Source organism: Dipodomys merriami, unplaced genomic scaffold, assembly GCF_024711535.1.
Source record: "Dipodomys merriami isolate MVZ:Mamm:240054 unplaced genomic scaffold, mDipMer1.0.p SCAF_3, whole genome shotgun sequence".
In the NCBI taxonomy this organism is placed as follows: Eukaryota; Metazoa; Chordata; class Mammalia; order Rodentia; family Heteromyidae; genus Dipodomys; species Dipodomys merriami.
The window spans coordinates 57,727,538-57,747,768 of record NW_027204492.1 but is presented as its reverse complement, the minus strand read 5'-3'; the positions used below and the strand labels follow the sequence as shown (position 1 = coordinate 57,747,768).

General features: G+C 34.0%; 1 protein-coding gene and 1 non-coding gene across 2 annotated transcripts in view; one reads left to right on the top strand and one right to left on the bottom strand.

Annotated features, from left to right (window-relative positions):
- The window catches only part of LOC138839809 (uncharacterized), a 351,218-nt gene that overhangs the window by 199,277 nt on the left and 131,710 nt on the right, over window positions 1–20,231 (top strand). The window contains exons 10-12 of the mRNA XM_070039343.1: window positions 4,456–4,574; window positions 5,012–6,492; window positions 10,380–10,466. Of these exons, the coding sequence (XP_069895444.1) occupies window positions 4,456–4,574; window positions 5,012–6,492; window positions 10,380–10,466 (1,687 nt within the window). The remainder of the gene's footprint in view (window positions 1–4,455; window positions 4,575–5,011; window positions 6,493–10,379; window positions 10,467–20,231) is intronic.
- LOC138840615 (U6 spliceosomal RNA) lies at window positions 3,630–3,736 on the bottom strand. The gene has a single exon (XR_011376167.1). It is a non-coding gene; the product is annotated as a U6 spliceosomal RNA (small nuclear RNA).

Below are 20,231 nucleotides of genomic sequence, written 5' to 3'. Positions count from 1 at the left end.
GGTGGTTTAGTGGAGATAAGAGTTTCATGGACTTTCCTTCCCCGGGCTGGCTTTGAACTGTGATCCTCAGATCTCAGCCTCCTGAGTAGCTAGGATTGCTGGCATGAGCCACTGGCACCCAGCTACAATCTCTCTGAAATATATACATTCAATATGTGGCTGAAAATGGAATAAGCCAGTCAAATTACCTTATTTTTTCTTGTAACGTCTTCTTTCTAGCAACACACTCAGTACAATTCCTCAATGTGATCTTCTTAAAGTGTGATTTTTATCCCTAATTTCACCACATTGATTGTTTCTGAGATTCTAACTTTGAGGTTATTATTTTCATTCCAATTATTTACACTGATTAGAATTTTGTGCTTGATATTTACTAGTCATCATTTTTATCCACATTCCTTTGTAAGACTTCATAAAACTTATTTATTTGATACTCATTAAAAAACAAAGACTGGAAATTCCTAGTCTGTCAGTCTATAGTTGGAAATGCTCAATACTCAAAATCTGAAATATTTTGAGTGTCAACATGATTTACCCTCATGGAAAATTCCACACTTGATTTCATGTTACACACTTCATTGGAAAATTTCTTTCAGGCAATATTTACAAGTTATATATGAAAGACAAGTGGGTTTTTATGGTTATACTTTGTTTCCATCCCCAAGATAATTCACTATGTATCACAAGATAATTCAGTATGTATTTACAAATATTCCCAGATTAAAAAAAACACTAATCCAAAATGTTGGCCCCCAATTTTTACAAAAGAGATATTCAATCTTCACTACATATTTTTAGGAATATTTTTAAAATATGGATTAATAGTGAAGAATGTGTGTGTGTGTGTGTGTGTGTGTGTGTGTGTGTGTGTGTGTGTGTGTGTGTGTGTGTGTGTGTGTGTGTGTGTGTGTGTGCTGGGGATCAGGCCAGAGCCTTGTGCATTTTAGGCAAGTTCTCTGCTATTGTCCAACAGCCCATCTAATATGTGTCATTTTTAAACATTTTATATAATTTTTAGATTATTTTGTTTGCTTTACAGTACCAAGAACTGAACTCGGAACCTTATACTTATTTGACAAGGGCTCTTCCTTGTGAGCTACATCTCCAGTCTTTTCTTTTTATTTGTTTGTTTTTCAGATGGGATGTCCTGCTAACTTTATTATTTACCTTATTCTGCTATTGAGGTTTATTTACTCTGTTTTTCTGTTACTAAATAAAAAAGTTATTCACCTGAAACTTTCTTTTTAAATTTCTATTTGTTAAATGTATTTGTTTAGTGATCTGTATATTTCTTTCTCAGAAATATGTCTGTCTTACAGATTTTAATGTCTCATTTTTGTCTGTATTAAATTTTTTGCACTTTTTAAATCTCACTAGAGATTTCCTTATCACAATGAGTGCTTCATTTTCAAATGTCTGATTTCCATCATCTTTCTGTTACTGATTTGTAACTTGTTTCTTCAGTTTTATTTGCAAAACATTTTTCTCCCTTTTCTTTCTACATGTACACATTGCTGTTTTTGTAATATATGGGTCAAACCTGGGACCTTGAATATGCTAGATAAATAATCTACGGCTTAGCTACACCCCTAACCTGATGTGCTTGCTCTTTGTACACTGAGAACCACATCATCTGTGGAAAATACAAAAAACTGAAGAGAAGGAATACCTATTGTATTCTTATTCACACTTTTTGTTTTAATTTCATCATTTATATCATTTATATATTTTCATTTATCATTTATATATTCTTTTTTTGCCAGTCTTGGGGCTTGAACTCAAGGCCTGGGCACTATCCCTGAGCTGCTTTTGCTCAAGGCTAGTGCTCTACCACTTGAGACACAGCATCATTTCCAGCTTTTTCTACTTATGTAGTGCTGAGGAATCAAACTCAGGGACTCATGCATGAGCAGCAAGCACTCTACCACTGAGCCACCTTCCCAGCCCTCATTTATATATTCTTATGATAACTTACTTTAGCAATTTCTTTGGATATGTCTATTGACAGTAAAACTATTCACTTTCATTTCCTTTGAAAATTTCAGTATGCTAATCTAAATTTTTTTCTCACTGTAGTACAAGTCATAGCTGCTGTAGACTTTTCTACAAGGACTAGAAACATTAACTGTATAGTTACTCAAAAGCCTGGGTGGCATTAATCACATCAAAGGATATTAGTTATCAATTCATAAAGGCACATAGTATGTAATTAAACATAGATTATAGCTAGTTGAAAATTTGTTTTTATTTCCAGTATGTTTTTACCTTCCAACTTGAGTTTTAAAATAATCTATTGACAGAAAATTGTGATAAAATAGTTATTATTATAACTGATGTAGAACATTCTGTCTGTGTGTTTAATTTAATATTTAGAATAACATAAAAATCCTACACTACCTACTTTCCCCAGAATGTGGAAATTTCAGTATTTCTGTTTCTTTTCCATATAAACAATTAATGACATTTTCTGATTCTCTTTTCATACATGGGTCTGGGGATTTAAATCAGAACCTTGCTACTTGCTACAGAGTTGCTCTATCCATCCCTCCAGCCTTATTGGATTAGTTATTTTTCAAGTAGGGTCTCGTATTTTTACATGGAGCTGACTTCAGACTGGAAACCTCCTACCCATAGTTTTCCACTTAGCTGAGGCCATTAACATATATCAACTGCCCTCCCTGTTAGTTGAGATGGGGTTTCTCTAACTTTTTACCCAGGCTGGCTTCAAACAGTGCTCCTCTTGATCTCTACCTCCTCTGTGGCTGGGATAAAAAGTGTGAGCCATTGCACACAACCTACGTTTTAAAATTCTTTAACATTTTTCAAAATGAACAGTTTCTCCTAGATATTATCTTCATCTGAGCTTCATAGTTATTGTCTTAGAAGGTAGATTCTAAAGCTTTTATTGCTATCAGTTCTAATGCATAAGACATATAGGTATTTTTCTTATATGATACTGAAATTATATTTATAACATAAGTATTGTTTTTCTTAAAGCTTCATTGAAATAGAAGAAATATCTTCACACAGATACAATTATTTTTTGTCATTTTTCAACCTTCTTTTCATCTAGACTTGAAGTATGACTAAAAACCATACTGTTGTTCTGCTTTCAGATAAGCAAAATATTGACAGCATTTCTGTTGTCTTACGAGGTCATTTTTTTTTAATTTAATTTTATTTTATTTGTGAACATACTGTACAGAGGAGTTACAATTACATGGGCAGGATAATGCGTACATTTCTTACCAAGCATTGCAGCCTCCTCCTTTGTTTACCCTTCACATCCCTTCCCAGCCTCCCCCCTTCCCCCCAATCCCAATCCTTCTCCTTCCCCCCCTCCCCCCCCCCACCGACGTTGTAAAGCTGGTTTTGGACATGACAACTTGTACTTCTCATTGTTGCAACAGGTCCACCTGTATCCTTAAACAACTGGTTTTTCCCCATCTCCTCCACAAGTTATACTGACATCAAATATAGTGAAAGCAGAGGTTATACTGTGGGGGAGGGACATACAAAGCAACAAAGAGATAATCTTATAAATGCATTAGAAACACATGCATGAAAAAAAACATTAAAATACACATCTAAGGGTTGATTTTCCTGACATCACATTATCTGACCTTTTAAAAAATATGGAACGCTTCACGAATTTGCGTGTCATCCTTGCTCAGGGGCCATGCTAATCTTCTCTGTATCGTTCCAATTTTAGTATATGTGCTGCCGAAGCGAACACTCTTACGAGGTCATTGAAGTGATAAACCTCACTGATTCTTGCTTGAACTAAAATTAATAAAGAAGAAAATGAAAATAAACAAGTAGGACAAGGAGTAGTGTATATGAGCATATCTTAGCTTAGAATACCTATCCAAGGACAGAAAGTATAATTGATAGGAAGATTAGAATTGGGACCTGAAAAAAAGAATTAGAAAACCAGGTAGAAAACAATTCTATTTCTATTTTTTAGAGACATGATCTTCTATTTCTACTTCTTGTATGTATGGATTTTGTGTTCCACATTCTCTTCAGTGGGGTCCTTTTCTACTTTTATGTGCATGTGACAGAGTTGACTTTTTCATAATGCCTAAGATTGCCGGTCCTCACTTCATGCAACTAGTAGAAAAAAAAAGTTTTCTGAATTCTAACTCTAAATCTGATTAGCCAAATTCAGGTTAAGTAGATGATACCTACAACCAAGGTACTCATTATACAAGGTACAGCATAGGATCAGTGTTAAAAGAAAAGTAAAAGCTGGGGAAATACTCTATGTCTACCATGCCTGCATATGTATACAAATATTACTTCTGAAGTTTTACTTTGAAAGCACACACTGTATTTAACCATTAAGAATAAGTATCACCAATGAAATTAACATCCTTTATTCTGTTCTGATATGAGTAGGCTGTTTCATACTAAACTAAGAAATTACAACTTTATATTTTTTTTTATTTCCAGCCAGTAACAGCTCTTTCATCAAGTGGACCTCTGTCATCTTTACAGTGTGTAACTCTACCAACTCAAAGAGTACTTGACAGATCAGAACATTTTTCTAGAGACAGAGTCAGCACTCCAAGGTAATCTTTACTGATAATAAGATTTACCTAATTACAATATTAATTTAGCCTAGAACATAGAAAAATTAGTTATATTTTATAGGGTATTTCAAACGTGACATTTCATCCCCAAAATAATCACCAACTGATTGGATATAAAGAAGAGAACAAACAGTAGATTGCAAAGAAGTAGCCTAGCCAGGCAATTATTTTTAGGAACATTGGAAAACAGTTCTTATGGGACAGCATGCAAATGAGTGTAATATCAGCATATATAACTATTCTTCCAAATGGTTTCACAAGAAGATTAGTGTTGTCTCTTGCTTTCTACAGATTAACAAATAGAAATAAATATTCTATAATATTTTCCTTCAGAGAGATTTCAATAGGGAAATAGGTATTTACTAATATTTAATGAATATTTAAATATATACTAATGTTTACCTTTTTATTTTAAGTAATGAAGGAACAGTTTCACCAAGAAATGATAAAAGAAACAAATCTGAAACAGAATTGTCTGACACAAAAGGTTCTGAAACTTCAGGTGGTTCTTTGGACTTGAAAAGTCTCCAAGAACTAACAATAACTGAAAGTGATACACCTCTTCTGGACTCAGGTTCTGAAAGATGTGTAATTGATTCTGACTCTGATAGAGGCATTAGTTCAGACTATGACATGGAAAAATACTCAAAAGACTCTAGTTCAGTGATTTGGGGAACAGATTCAGATTCAGAAAAAGGCCCCAGATGCTTCGACTCTGCAAAACTTCTGTTAGAAGGAAAAAGCTTCCAGATCGATTCAAGCTTTGTAGAAGTTCTGGTGAAACCAGAGCAGCATCTGGTGAGAATTGAAGAGTGCCATGTGGAACCTGGCTCTCTGAGACACTGGATGGATTCAAGTTCAGAAAAATGTTTAGAAGATTCTGACTCTGAAAAATACTTGTTGGACTCTGATAATGGAAAAATGGACAGAGATTCTGGCTCAGAAAAATTCCACATGACACTCCCATCTGAGAAACACACATCAGAGATAGAAAAAAGCCAAATGATTTCAGATTCTGTGAAATGTCTGATGGAATCGGATGGATTGATTGACAAGGAAAAAGTCTGCAGGATCTCTGCTTCTGAAAGGCGTGTAACAACCTCAGACACAGAAAGTGGTAGAATGGAACCACCCTCTGCACCTACAGTGCACGTGATGAAAAAAGAAAAACACCAGAAAATTGGTTCTAAACGATACAACATTGACTCTGACTCAGAGTTAAGTGGGATAGACTCAGACTCAGAAAAGCTTGAGCTAGGCTCAGCTGTGAAATATCTCATAGATACAAAGCCATTTCAGCTAGGCACTACTGCTGAGAATCTTTGGAAGGAGTCTTGGTCTGAAATACAAGCACTGAACTTGGACTTTGAAAGCCCGAAGAAGATCTCTGATACTGGTGAACACATGAGGAAGGCTAAAACTTGCCATGGTTCTGCTAACTTGCCAAGATTCCAAATGGGCTTCAAATCTGATTCTAGAAGAAGCTGGATAGAGCCTGAAAGGCAAAAATCGGACTATGAGTATATTGGACGCCGAAGTAGATCCAGAAGATCTCAATATCGATCTGTAAGACTTCAGGAGAGCTCTGAAGAATGTCCGGATGACCTTCAAAGCTATTGGGATAACTTCGAAAGGGAGCGACTGAAGTCTAATTCTGAAAAACAGACAAACATTGAAAAGGAAAAAGACAAAGATCAATCAAAAGATAAAGCAAAACCAAAGGAGACAAAGTTTGGAAAGGAAGGATTTATCCTGGCTGAAAAAAGAGGCAGACCTGACATAGAGATTGAAAGTGAAAAAGAACAGAGAATCGCTCTTGATCGTGAAAGACAATCTCATGAATCAGAAAGTGAAGCGCATAGGCTGGGAGCTCGCAAAAAGGCTAATCGCCCTCAAGGTAAGGTGTAATGTATGAAGATTTTGAAACCATATTGTTTCACAAGCTTAGTAACTTCCAAAATGGCAAACGTTTGGAATGATTTGGGTCTGAAATCATTTTAGCAGGAATTCAATGATTAGACATCTTCATCTCAGATTTTTATTTTTTATTTATTTCATAAAATAATAGTTTACTGATTGCATGTAATTTTAGCTGTATTACTATATGTGATAAACTTTTCAGAATTAGAAATAGTGACTTTGCATTTTGGTGAGAATAATCTAAGTTCTAATAGCATGGCCAGTGAAAACCGCTGAGGTCTTGCACTGTCATTGAGCTTTACAGGGGGGACCCAACAGTTGCCCACACAGAGTGCTCAGGTCCACATAGGAGACTTTTCAGCCAGTACCATTCTTACACAGACTCTACCATGCCCATGCAACAAGAAACATCTAGAACCATTCTAGAATCACCCCTTAAGGGTGCATAGGTGTCCCGGTCATCTTATACAGTACACAGAATCTAACTTTCCATCTGCACCTTTTCTCAAATGACTATTTTTAAAATGTAATGTTATTGTTATTATTAAGGTGTTGTACAGAGAGGCTACAATTTCATAAATCAGAAAATGAGTACATTTCTCTTTGGACATCATCTCTAATTTTACTTTTCCCCAATTTCCCCTACTTATCCCTGCCCACAAATTGCATAGTTCATTTTCCACACAGTGACTACTGAGTACAATGTCTGTATTTGTTCATCCTTCCTCCCTCCATCTCTGTGCCCACCCTTTGTCCTCTCATTTTACTTTTAAAAATTAGGCAAACTGCTTTTATCCTCTTCTGTTAAATGGAGAGAAATTATATAATTCCTAGAAAGAAAAGCAATAGGTGTAAAAACACCATGAAATTTAGCTCCTATCATTCTGGAGTAGGTAAATAGAGAGAGACTATTCGTAGTTCTTCTTATAGTTAGTTACTGACCAAAGAGATAATTATACAACAAGAATTTGTAAAAATTTAACTCATCTTCTTTATCTCAAAAAATTTATTAAAAACATCCAAAATTTTCAGTGAAAAGTTGTCATCTTGTTAATTTTGTCCATCATACTAAATCATTACAACTCTCCATTTCTTAGGCCATTTTATCAAGACATGTAGATTCTGAAAAGAAACTATTACCATCTCATCAATAGTGTGTTAATTCTGTTTAGTCATTTTCCACACAACTTTTTGACCCAAAGCTTCAAACCTCCAAAACTCAGAATAAGCATCTAAATATTCTAAGAAGTTGCCCCTCTGAGATTATAAAAATGTCTATGACTCAATAAATTCCTGTGAATCCTTTCAAGAACAGATTATTTAAAATAATTCCCAATTAATTAGTAGTCAATGTTACTCATTAATATGCAATTTCCACATAGTAAGTCTTGAAATATTGTTCCATATTACAACTGAATTTTCCTTAAGCTATGTGTGTATTATATGGTAGACTACTGATTCCAACAAAAATTAAAATGTACTATATATTGGGATATTTACCAATAGAAAGTATCTCCACATTGCAGTTTTAGTAAGATTGAACCTCAAACCATTCATCCAGCTCATTTTAAAAAAGCAAAAAAAAAAAAAACCCAAAAAACCCTCCATGACCTCCAGTTAGAAAGCAGTCCTATTGGAATGGATTATGTAATATGAGAAATTAATTTCTAAGATTCTCTTTTAAAGCAGCTTATTAATGGAGTAGTGATAAAAAATCTATTACCTTTTATGAGAATAGAGAAAAATACCTTAAAATATGTTTTCATTTAAGTTGAATTCACAGTATTCTAAGTCTTTAATATCTTTCTGTTTTAATGAGGTAATATTAGCAATCCCTTAAGAGGTGCATTAATCAGCATAGAGGATATAAAGATTTAAATTTCTCATATTACTTTTGTTTTCAATATTTTCAAACACTATTTGGTAAATATACAATAAAATGAAATTACTGCTTAGAGCTAGAAGAATCATGAAATTCAAATTCATTGTTAATGATATGCTTTACAAAAGTTTGGTTATTGCCTACTATGTGCTCAGTATACATAATAAATTCATAATAAATTACAATAAATTCATAAAAGTATAACCTTCATTAGCACCTTTAACCTTTTTATAGTCCATTATGTAAAAATAGTATTTGCTGAAATCAAGTTCTTATAATATGCCAAGCATTATACTACAAAATTGTATGCATCGTTACATCTAATTTAATTCACTACTGTTATACCTGCTTGTACATAAAAGATACTATACACCTTATATAGTAATATCATGAGCTACTTAAACATTTTATACATATTAATTGTCTAGTGATAATTCAGTAGGGGTAATTTACAAAATTAATGTACTAGATTTATATGTAGAAACACAATGAGCCTCACAACCCTAAGAGGTAAGTTACTATTATTATCCTTATTTTAACCAATGAAAAAACTGAGATACCAAGGAGTTATGTAACTAACAAAAGTAGCAAACTAAATTTAAAAAATCAGGATATGATCTCATGTTCCAATATCTGTGCCACTAACTATGAAAAATGTACTTTCAACTCTAAGTTATATGTTACACCTATTTCCCACTAAAGACAATGGGTCTGTAAACACACATCAGACTTGTCTTGGACTTTGTGCATAACTTCAACTTATTTTAGACCCTTAGTTCCTAATAAAACACAATTATGTAATCTCAAGTTTTCAACCTGTGATCTTCTAAATTATGAAAACAATGGCATTATTGTCCTTGCTAGAAAAAGGAGGAAACTGAACTTCAAGCAGAAAACTTTGCCCCTATCACCAAGCATAGGTATACCTAGTTTAGCATTACTTCCATGGTATCTATGACTTCATAGAGTGAAGAGTATAATTGAAAGAATGTATTATTTTTCTGGAGGTAATCAATTAAGTATATTTTGTTGAGTTTTACTTGAATTTCAATACTACCAATTGAGTGGGAATTGTTTATTTGTCAATAATTATTAATATAATTATTTATTAGTATATGGTAAATCTGAAAGTAGAAAATAGAAAATGTCATAGCTTATCTTATGCATTGTTAGCTGCTGTGTGTTGAAAATAAAAACAGAAATGCTAAATGTAATTTTTTTAATTCTAGAATTAAAATAGAAGGCTGTAGATGAAATAAAAGTATTCTCAATCTTTTATGCAAAATATACATTGAAGCTGGATGCTGGTGGCTCATGACTGTAATCCTAGCTACTCAGGAGGATAAGATCTGAGGATCACAGTTCAAAGCCAGCCTGGGCAAGAAAGTCCATAAGACTCTTATCTCCCGTTACCCACTAGAAAATCAAAAGTGGTGCCAATAGCTCAAGTGGTAGAGTGCTAGCCTTGAGCAAAATAGCTCAGAGATAGTGCCCAGAGATAGTGCTTAGTCAAGCACTAGGACCAAAAAAATCCATTGATACTACTATTTAGCTGAAACTTCAATTGTTATTAAAGAATAAAAATGTGTATAACAAATAAAAAAAGAGCTCTTTGTGCTAGTCATCTCTTTACTACTATATAAGTAGCAACCATTTCTTAAAGTCAGATTTTACTATGTGTGTCCCTTCTCTATGCTAATAGTAAAGAGTTATGAGGAAAATAGCCTTGCTGCATCACAACAACCAAATTTCAGTCTCTACTCCTGTGACTAGGGACCATATGTGGATGCTTGTTGTTCAATTCTATGCGCTACTACTCAGATGAGAATTTGCAACACATTTTTAGAGTTAACTGAATATCTGTTTAAATTTTATATAGGCAAACATGCTACCAACCTGTCCTAATGCAAACAGTATATACTCTTTCTACAATGTTATTTTTCTAGGACTGGAAAGTAATTGAGTCAATTTGATGTTTCTAGGGTTTTGGAGGCCACTTTCCATGCCCCTTCCACTTCCCCAAAGAAAGAAAACTGAACAATACACCATACCACAACGAGATAACAGAGGTGAGTAATAGTAGAAATTGCCTAAGAATTTATTTTTACCCAAGAATTTAATCATAGTCTCTTTCAATATTTAGAAAAAATAAGTCAGAGTTTATTGTGTCAGAAGTGTTCCAATACCATATTGAGGTGCAATCATTCTCTAGAACTCATAAGACTCAGTATGCAGTTGCTCTCTAGGCTATTTACTACAAATCAACATCAGCGAAAAGAATATGTTCATGGAGTAAAGTCTAGAAGAAACTAGGTATGATGTTCCAAAGAGTCCCAACCTAATAGTCATCCAGATTCACACAATTTATCTAGCAAAGAATTTTGACAGTATGTAAAATATATTTCCTGTCATGGAAGCTCATTAGATTCTGTTACTTAAATATCTCTTTATAATTTTTCTTGTTATTATAAAGCTGATGCACAGGGAGGTTACAGTTACATAAGTCAGGTAAAGAGTACATTGCTTTTCGGACATCATCCCTTCCTTTGCTCTTTCTCAGTCAGAATATATTTTTTTTTAATTGTATTTTATTTTACTTGAGAACATACTGTACAGGGGGGCTACAATTACATGGGCAGGATAATGCATACATTTCTTACCAAGCATTGCAGCCTCCTCCTTTGTTTACCCTTCACTTCCCTTCCCCGCCTCCCCCCTCCCCCCACCCAATTTTACCCCCCTCCCCCCACCCAATTATACCCCCCTCCCCCCACCCAATTATACCCCCCTCCCCCCCCCCCACACCGACATTGTAAAGCTGGTTTTGACATGACATTTTGTACTTCTCATTGTTGCAACAGGTCCACCTGAATCCTTAAACGGCTTGTTTGTCCCCATCTCCTCCACATGTTATACTGACCTCAAATATAGTGAAAGCGGGGGTTACACTGTGGGGGAGGGACATACAAAGCAACAAAGAAATAATCTTATAAATGCGTTAGAAACACATGCATGAAAGAAACGAAAACATTAAAATACATATTTAAGGGTTCATTTTCCTAACATCACATTATCTGACCTTTTCAAGCGGAAAAGGTCAGTCAGAATATATTTTTAACTGATTTCAAGGTTGATTTCATCCTCTAAAGCATAAAAGTCAACGTTTGTATTTAAGTATATTCACAGATTATGTTGGCATCAGCACAGTTAAATTTAGAACATTTTTATCATTATAAATGGTAACCCAGCGCTATATACTTATTGCTTACCTACTCTTCCCATTCTTTTTAATTTAAGAAAGCACTAATTAACCATCTTGAAAGATCCCCATATTATATATATTTCGTGAGTGGAATAATAGAGTTTATGACCCCTTGTAACTACATAATGCTCTCAAAGTTATACCATATTATAATAGACATTAGTATTTCATTCTATAAATGATTAATATTCCAGAGAATAGATATATTGAATTTTATTTGAATGTTAGTTGATGTTAATTTTTAACTATTATAAATAAGGCTGGTATAGACCCTAGTATACAAGCTTTTGTGTGAATATATACATTTTAATTTGTTTTGGGCCTATACCTAGATAGGAAAATACATAAGTACAGTGCAACTGCATGATCTGTTTCTTAATTACCTGACTTTAACCACTTTAATGAGTGCCAAATGGCATCTCATTTCCATTTTCTTTTCTTTACTAACTACTGCTATTCTTATATAACTGTTGTCCATTTTATACCTTCCTTGGGTAAATGTCTATTTGGACCCTTTTCATCATTTTTAATTTTTATATATTTTCCCTAAAATTTAAAGTTTTTAGAGTTTTATTATCTTTCAGTAGTTATTCAAAGGAGGTGCCATTTGACAATATAACAATAATGAACATAATGGATCTTGATCATTGTCACTGACTTCATCATTCTCAGCGCCCCCTTGTACCCACACCTACACTTACTTTTCTTAACTTTGTGGTATATGCCATGAGTTTGTGACTATATTCTCCCCCTTGTTATATTTCTAGTATCGCTTATAAGAGTCACTTTGGTGTTCTGAGTACTTGTTTAATATTAGGTATTTAATTTGAAAATATTTTTCTTATTCTGTGGCTTATATTTTTACTTTCTTAATGACTTTAAAGAACACAATTGTAAATTTTGCTGGAATATTATAATTATTTTATTTAATTTTATGTACAATATAGTTTCCCTTGTAGCCCATGATTTGAGTGTCATATGTAAGAATGTTTTTCTGGGGCTGGGAAGGTGGCTCAGTGGTAGAGCGCTTGCCTTGCATGCCTGAGGCCCCGGGTTCGATTCCTCAGCACCACATATACAAAAAGAATAAAAGCCGGAAGTGGAGTGATAGAGCGCTAGCCTTGAGCTGAAGAGCTGAGGGACAGCGCTCGGACCCAGAGTTCAGGCCCCACGACCAGACACCCCCCCCCCAAAAAAGAACGTTTTTTCACTTCCAAAATTGTGAAGATTTACACCTATTTTTTCTAAGTGATATTATAGTTTCAGATTTTACATCCCATGTTTGACTTATTTTGAAGTAATTAGAATGGTATGATTTAAGAGAACAGATCTTTCTTTTTTACATAGCTATTCATTGTCCCATTATTACTATTGAGAAGATTAAGTGCTCTTGGTGTACTTGTTCTGGATCTTTATTCCATTGGCTTGTATGCCCAACATAGTACAAACATCACACTTTCTTGATTGCCTTTTGCCTTGTAGTAAGTTTTTTTAAATCTTGGAATATAAATTCACCTACATTATTTTTTTCAAGACTGTTTGATCATTCCAAACTCTTAATTCCACATGAATTTTATAATAAACTTGATAATTTACAGAGAAATCCACTGAAATTCTTATATAAATTGTACTGAAACTGTAGATCAAATTTTAAGTTATGACTAGCTTAAAAATAACAATTATCCCAATCAGTGAATATAAGATATTGTTCCACAGATTTTTTCAATATTTTCTATTTTTTCACAGGCTTTTAAAAAATTTTGTACAATATTTTGTAGTCTTCAGAGTATATTTGAACTTCTTATTAAATTTATCTCAAAGTATTTAATTTATTGCATACTATTGTAAATGGGATTGTTTTCTTGGTTTTATTTTTAGATTCTTTATTACAAGGGTATAGAAATACAATCAGTTATAAGTACTGATTTTGGATCTTGGTACTTGATAAATTCATTTTTAATATTTTCATTAGGATTTTTATACATAAAATTATATCAATTGTAGGTAAATATATTCTTTTATTTTCAATCTTATATTTCTTTTAGTTTGCTATTATCTCTAATGAGACCTTCCAGTATAATATTGAATAATAATACATAATGTTATATTTTGAAGACAAAGATAAAAGTAGGAAGTTTTGTCTTATTCTTCATCTTAGGTGGAAAATGTCCAGTGTTTCATCACTAAATGTAATTTTTGCAGTAAATTTTTATAATCTCCTAAAAACAGATTTTGTTCATTTGTTAAATGTTCTTAATGACAAGGTATAAAGTGGTGTCAAATGACTTTTCTTCATATATTAAAACAATTCTGTGAATTTTATACTCTATTAGTATGATGTGTTGCATGTTAAACATTGTAGTCTCAGTACAAAAATAAACCCAACTGCTATCCATAATCTTAATATCCTGAAGAATTAAATTTACTAGCATTGTGTTGTGGCATGTTACATCCATATTCACAAGAGGCATTGCTCTATAATTTTCTTATCTATGACATCTGTAGTTGACCTTGTTATCAATCTAATTCTAGCCTGGACAGAATATGTAAGGGCATAATCTTGTCTTTCCTGTTTCAAAGAAAACTTTTAGAAAGATTAGTATTACTTATTTTCATTTAATTAGTATCAATTCTTTAGTATACTTCACCAGTGAAACCATCTGGTTCTGCACTATATTTTGGTGAGAGGCTTTAGATTACTGATTCAGTCTCTTTAGTTGGTATTGGTTGGTTCATATTTTTTCTATTTCTCTTTATCAAGTTCTGGCAGGTTGTATATTTCTTGGAATTTGTCCATTTCATCTGTTAACTAGTTTGCTGGTATGCAATCATTCATAGCAGCTTCCATTTTATTTCTTTAAGTACTATAGAAGTGTCCCACTTTCACATTCATTTTCAAAAATTGACTCTTCTTTTTCTTAGTTAACTAAAGTGTTGCCATTTCTTTTTATGTTTTCAAAGATGCAACCTTTTGGCTACATAGAGTCTATTGTTCGTTATTCCCTATTAATTTATAATTTTTAAGTCTTCATTTTCTACCTTATTCTAGCTTCGAGTTTAACTTGAACTTTTTCCCTTTAAAAATATAAGGTCAAATTATTGATTTGGCATCTTTGTATGTAATGAAAACCTTGGCAGCTATAAATTCCCTCTGATCTGCTAAATCCCATAGTTTGTGTGTTGTGCTTTCATTTTCATTTGCTTCAAAGTATTTTCAAAATTCTATTCTTTGACCAGTTGGTTGTTAGAGAGTGTTGGTAGCTGAATGTTTGTGATCTCATATCTAGAGAGCCTGAGGCAGGTGAATTATGAGTTCCTGGCTAGTCTGGGCTATATAACAAGACTGTTAGGGTTTTGTTGTTGTTGTTGTTGTTTAAAGAAGGGGGTCTGTTTAATTCCTTCATAAATGGGAATTTTAGATTTTTTCTTATGTTACTAATTTCTAGTTTCACTCCTTCAAAATTGAAGAATATTATCTGCATCATTTTTATCCTTTTAAATTTGATTTCGTTATGGCTAAGCATATGTTTTCTACTGGGATATATATATATATATATATATATATATATATATATGTATGTGTGTGTATATATATATATATATATATGTGTGTGTGTGTGTGTGTGTGTGTGTGTTGCTCAATGGAATGTCTTTAATCGGTATCTAATAGATTTGATTATGTTACAGTGATGTTCTGCCCATAATTGAGTATGAAATAATGAAGTATAGAACTATTTCTATCAGTTGTATTTCATGTATTTTAAGTGCGTACATATTTATAATTCTGTTACTTTCCTGGTCATTTAACACTTTCATAATTATCCTCTTTATCTCTAGCAACAGTGTTTGTTTTAAGTATAGCCACTCCAATTTTCGGAAAAGCTATTTTTGTGATTTATTTTTTCACTGATTTTCTATGATTTCTCCTTAATTACTTTAAAATTTTTTATCTTTACTGATATTCTTTATTTGAAAGAGACACTGCCATCATATCTTTTTCTGCTGCTTTAACCATGGGCTTTTTTGAACGCTTTTTATTGTAAAAATGCTGTACAGAGGGGTTACAGTTACATGAGCAAGGTAATAAGTACATTTCCTATTGAGCATTGTTGCCTCCTCCTTTGTTCTCCCCCACCATCCCTTCCCTCCCACCTCCACAACTACACCCTCCTTTCTCCCCTGACCCTGCAGAAGTTGTAAAGTTCGTTTTCAACATAAAGTTTTGTATATCTCATTTTTTCTTTCTTTGTATGATTCTCCCCCACGGTGTAACCTCTGTTTTCACTGTATTTGATGTCAGTGCCCTGCATCTTGTATATACAATTCCCTAATTCTGGGAGGGGAAGGGGAAAAACAAAATGCTTAAGGATACAGGTTGAGGCATAGGGCTTTTTAAAGGTAAATCCTACATCTGATTACTCTCAAAATTCCCACATTTCTCATTCTCTTCTGTTCATATAGATTATAAATTCTTGCTTCTTTGCAATATCTCTAGTTTGTGTTGGAACCACAATACTTTAGATAGTGTGTTGTGGCAACTCTATCTTTAGTAAGGCACAGCATCATGACAGAGGACATAGTGGAGGAGAGCTTTTCATTCACTGGTAGCTAGGAAACAGAGAGAACAAACTGATGTAGACTTCAAAAGCAAACTCTGAGTAACCTATTTCCTCCAACCAACCACAATTCCCTAATTGTTATCACTACCTAATAATTACATCAAATTATGATTTCTCTAAAGGATAAATCAATGATTGCATCACAGCCCTCATTTGAATTGTCTCTAGAAATGCTCTCACAGAGCACAGATTAGGTTTACTAATTTCCTAGGGATCTCTAAATCCCAAAATTGAAAATCAAAACAAGCCACAACAGTCCCTCACAGTGGAGCTTGTTGCTCTCTGCTAATTTGTACGTTGGCTGGTTAAATTAATTTAAAGGTGTATATTTTGATCCCACTGTCAATTCTCTAGTGTTGCTCCTTGGAGAGTCACAACGTTGTGATTACCTACAATAACCTTGGGGTTAACAGTAGGTTTGGCAGGATATCCCCACCTTTTGTTTCTGGCTACACCCACTTATTAGAACTAAACAAATACAATATAATTTGAGTATATTTTGTAACTTGTGTTTAGTACTTATTTATTTGTTTGCTCTTCCCATCCTTTCCCATAACCCTCCCCTCCCTCCTCCACATGCCAAAGCAGTAAAGTTCGTTTTGACATAAAGTCTTATACATCTCATTCTTGCAATGGGTCCACCTGTATCACTATTTAAACAATTTGGTTTTTTCTCTTCCCCTCCACAAATTATACCAACATCAAATACAGTGAAAACAGGGGTTATACCATGGGGGAGGGACACACAAAGCAACAGAAATCATCTTATAAATATGTTAGAAACAACAGCAAGAAAGAAAAACCATTTGAGACCTTATCTTGGGGTTCATTTTGCCTAACATCAACTAATCTGACGTTTCTGCTTGTCTCAGACATATACTAGTTATTGCAATTAAGGCAAACCATGGGACCTATGTTTCTTTGGGCCTGGCTTACTTTGCTTAATATAACATTTTCCAAGTCTTTCTATTTCCTAACAAATGGGGCAATGTCATTCTTTTGGATGGAGGCATACAACTCCATTGTGTATATATACCACATTTTCTTGATCCATTCATCTACTGAGGGGCATCTGGGTTGGTTCCATACCTTAGCTATAGTAAATAATGAGGCAATAAATATATTTGTGCTGGTAGCTTTAGTATGGTCTTGTTTGTGATCATTCTGGTAAATGCTCAAAAATGGGATTATGCTAGGGCATAGGGGAGCTCTATGTGGAGACTTTTGAGGAACATCCATACTACTTCCCAAAGTGGTTGAATAAGTTTACACTCCCACCAACAATGCAATAGGGTGCCCTTCTGTCCACATCCCCTCCAGCATCTGTTGTTATTAGAGTTCTTGATTATAGTCATTCTAACAGGGGTGAGGTGGTATCTCAATGTTGTTTTGATTTGCATTTCTTTTATGGCTAGAGAGGTTGAGCATTTCCTCATGTGTCTATTGGCCATCCTTCTTTCCTCTTCAGAGAAGATTCTCTTTAAGTCTCTAGTCCATTTATTTTTTGGGCAGTTGTTTATTTGAGGATTTGTTGTTGGGGGATTTAATTTTTTGAGTTCCAATCATATTTTAGATATGAGATCCTTTTCCACTGTATGGCTAGTGAAGATATTCTCCGAATTCATGGGATTTCTATTGATCTTGCTAGCCATGTCCTTTGCCATGCAGAAGTTCTGCAATTTCACGCAATCCCATTTGTCCAAACTTTCTTTGATTTGTTGTGTTTCTGGGCCTCTATTAAGAAAAATTCAGCACGTGTCAAGGAGACCTAGGGTTTCTCCTCTTCCTTCCTGTAATGTTTTCTGGGTGTCTGCTTAGACTTTGAGGCCTTTGATCCATTTGGAGTTGATTCTGGTGCAGGATGATATATAAGGATCTAGGTATAGTTTTCTACAAGTGATTAACCAATTTTGCCAGCACCATTTACTGAAGAGACTGTCTTTCTTCCATTCTATTTTTTTAGCTCCCTCATCGAAGATTAGATGGCTATTTTTCTGTGGGTTCATTTCTAGGTTTTCAATTCTATTCCATTGGTCCTGAAGTCTGCTCTTGAGCCAATATCAAACTGTTTTGATTTCTTTTTAATTTAATTTAATTTTATTTTATTTGTGAACATACTGTACAGAGGAGTTACAATTACATGGGCAGGATAATGCATACATTTCTTACCAAGCATTGCAGCCTCCTCCTTTGTTTACCCTTCACATCCCTTCCCAGCCTCCCCCCTCCCCCCCAAACTGTTTTGATTTCTATGTCTGTTCTTTCTGTTAAGGATCGTTTTCAGGGTATTTTATTGTTCCACATGAATTTTTGGATTGCCTCTTCTATTTCCTTGAAGAATGAGGTTGGAATATTAATAAGTATCGCATTGAAATTGTAAATAGCCTTGGGAACTATTGCAATTTTCACGGTGTTGTTCTTTCCAATCCAGGAGCATGGGAGGTTTTTCCACTTTCTAAGTTCTGTTTTGATTTCCTTTTTCAGGTTTTTAAAATTTTCATCATAGAGGTCCTTCACTTCTTTGGTTAAGTTAATTCCTAGGTATTTTATTTTTTTGTGGAGCTATTACGAATGGAGTTGCTTTCCTGATTTCAGCGACGCTTTTCTCATTGTTGCCATACAGAAAAGCCATTGATTTTTGAGGTTTAATTTAATACTCTGCTACTTTGCCAAAGTTTTGAATCAGCTTGAGTAATTTGGGAGTGGAGTCCATGGGATTCTTTAAATACAAGATCATGTCATCTGCAAAGAGGGAGAGTTTTACTTCTTCTTTCCCTATTTGGATCCCTTTTATGTTTGCATCTTGTCTTATTGCTGTAGCTAGGCTTCCTTATACTAAATTGAAGTAAAGTGGAGAGAGTGGACATCCTTGTCTCATTCCTGAGTTTAGAAGAAATGGTTTTAGTTTTTCACCATTAAGTATAATGCTGGCTGTAGGTTTGTCATATACAGCCTTTAATGAATTGAGGAATGTTCCATGGATTCCTAATTTTTCCAGAACCTTCATCATAAAGGGGTGTTGGATCTTGTCAAATGCTTTTTCTGCATCTATTGAGATAACCATGTGGTTCTTATCCTTGCTCTTGTTGATGTGTTCAATTATATTAATTGATTTGCATATATTGAGCCAGTTTTGCATCCCTGAAATGAATCCTGTTTGACCGTGGTGTATGATTTTTTCGGATGAATTGTTGAGGTCAATTAGCCAAAATTTTGTTGAGAAGTTTTGCATCAATGTTCATCAAAGAAATGCGTCTATAGTTCTCTTTCTTTGATGAGTCCCTGCTTGGTTTTGGGATGAGGGTTATGATGGCCTCATAGAATAAGTTTGGTAGTGAACTTTCTCTTTCAATTTCATTGAAGAGTTGGAGGAGTATTGGTGTGAGCTCTGCTTTGAAGGCCTTGTAGAATTCTGCTGTAAATCCATTTGGTCCTGGGCTTTTCTTAAATGGGAGGTCTCTTATTGCTGTTTCTATTTCAATGCTTAATATGGGTCTGTAAAGTTGGTTTAACTGATCTTGGTTTAGTTTCAGCATGTCAATATATGCTAGGAAAAAGGTCCATTTCTGCCAAGTTCTCAAACTTATTAGCATAAAGTTTTGAGAAGTATTCCCTTGTAATGTTCTAATTCTTGATTATTTCTGTGGTGATGTTTCCATGCTCATCTCTGAGTTTATTTGGGTGTGTCCTCTTCTTTTTTTGATAAGACTTACTAAGGGTCTGTCAATGTGGTTAATTTTTTTTGAAGAACCAACTCTTTGTTTTGTTGATTTGTTCTATTTTTATGGACTAATTCACTTAATTCTTTTTGTTGTTGTTTTTATTTTTATTACTATTTTTTATTGTGAAAATACTGTACAGAGATGTTACAATTACATGGGCAAGATAATGAGTACATTTCTTATCAAGCATTGGAGCTTCCTCCTTTGTTTCCCCTTCCCATCCTCCCCGCC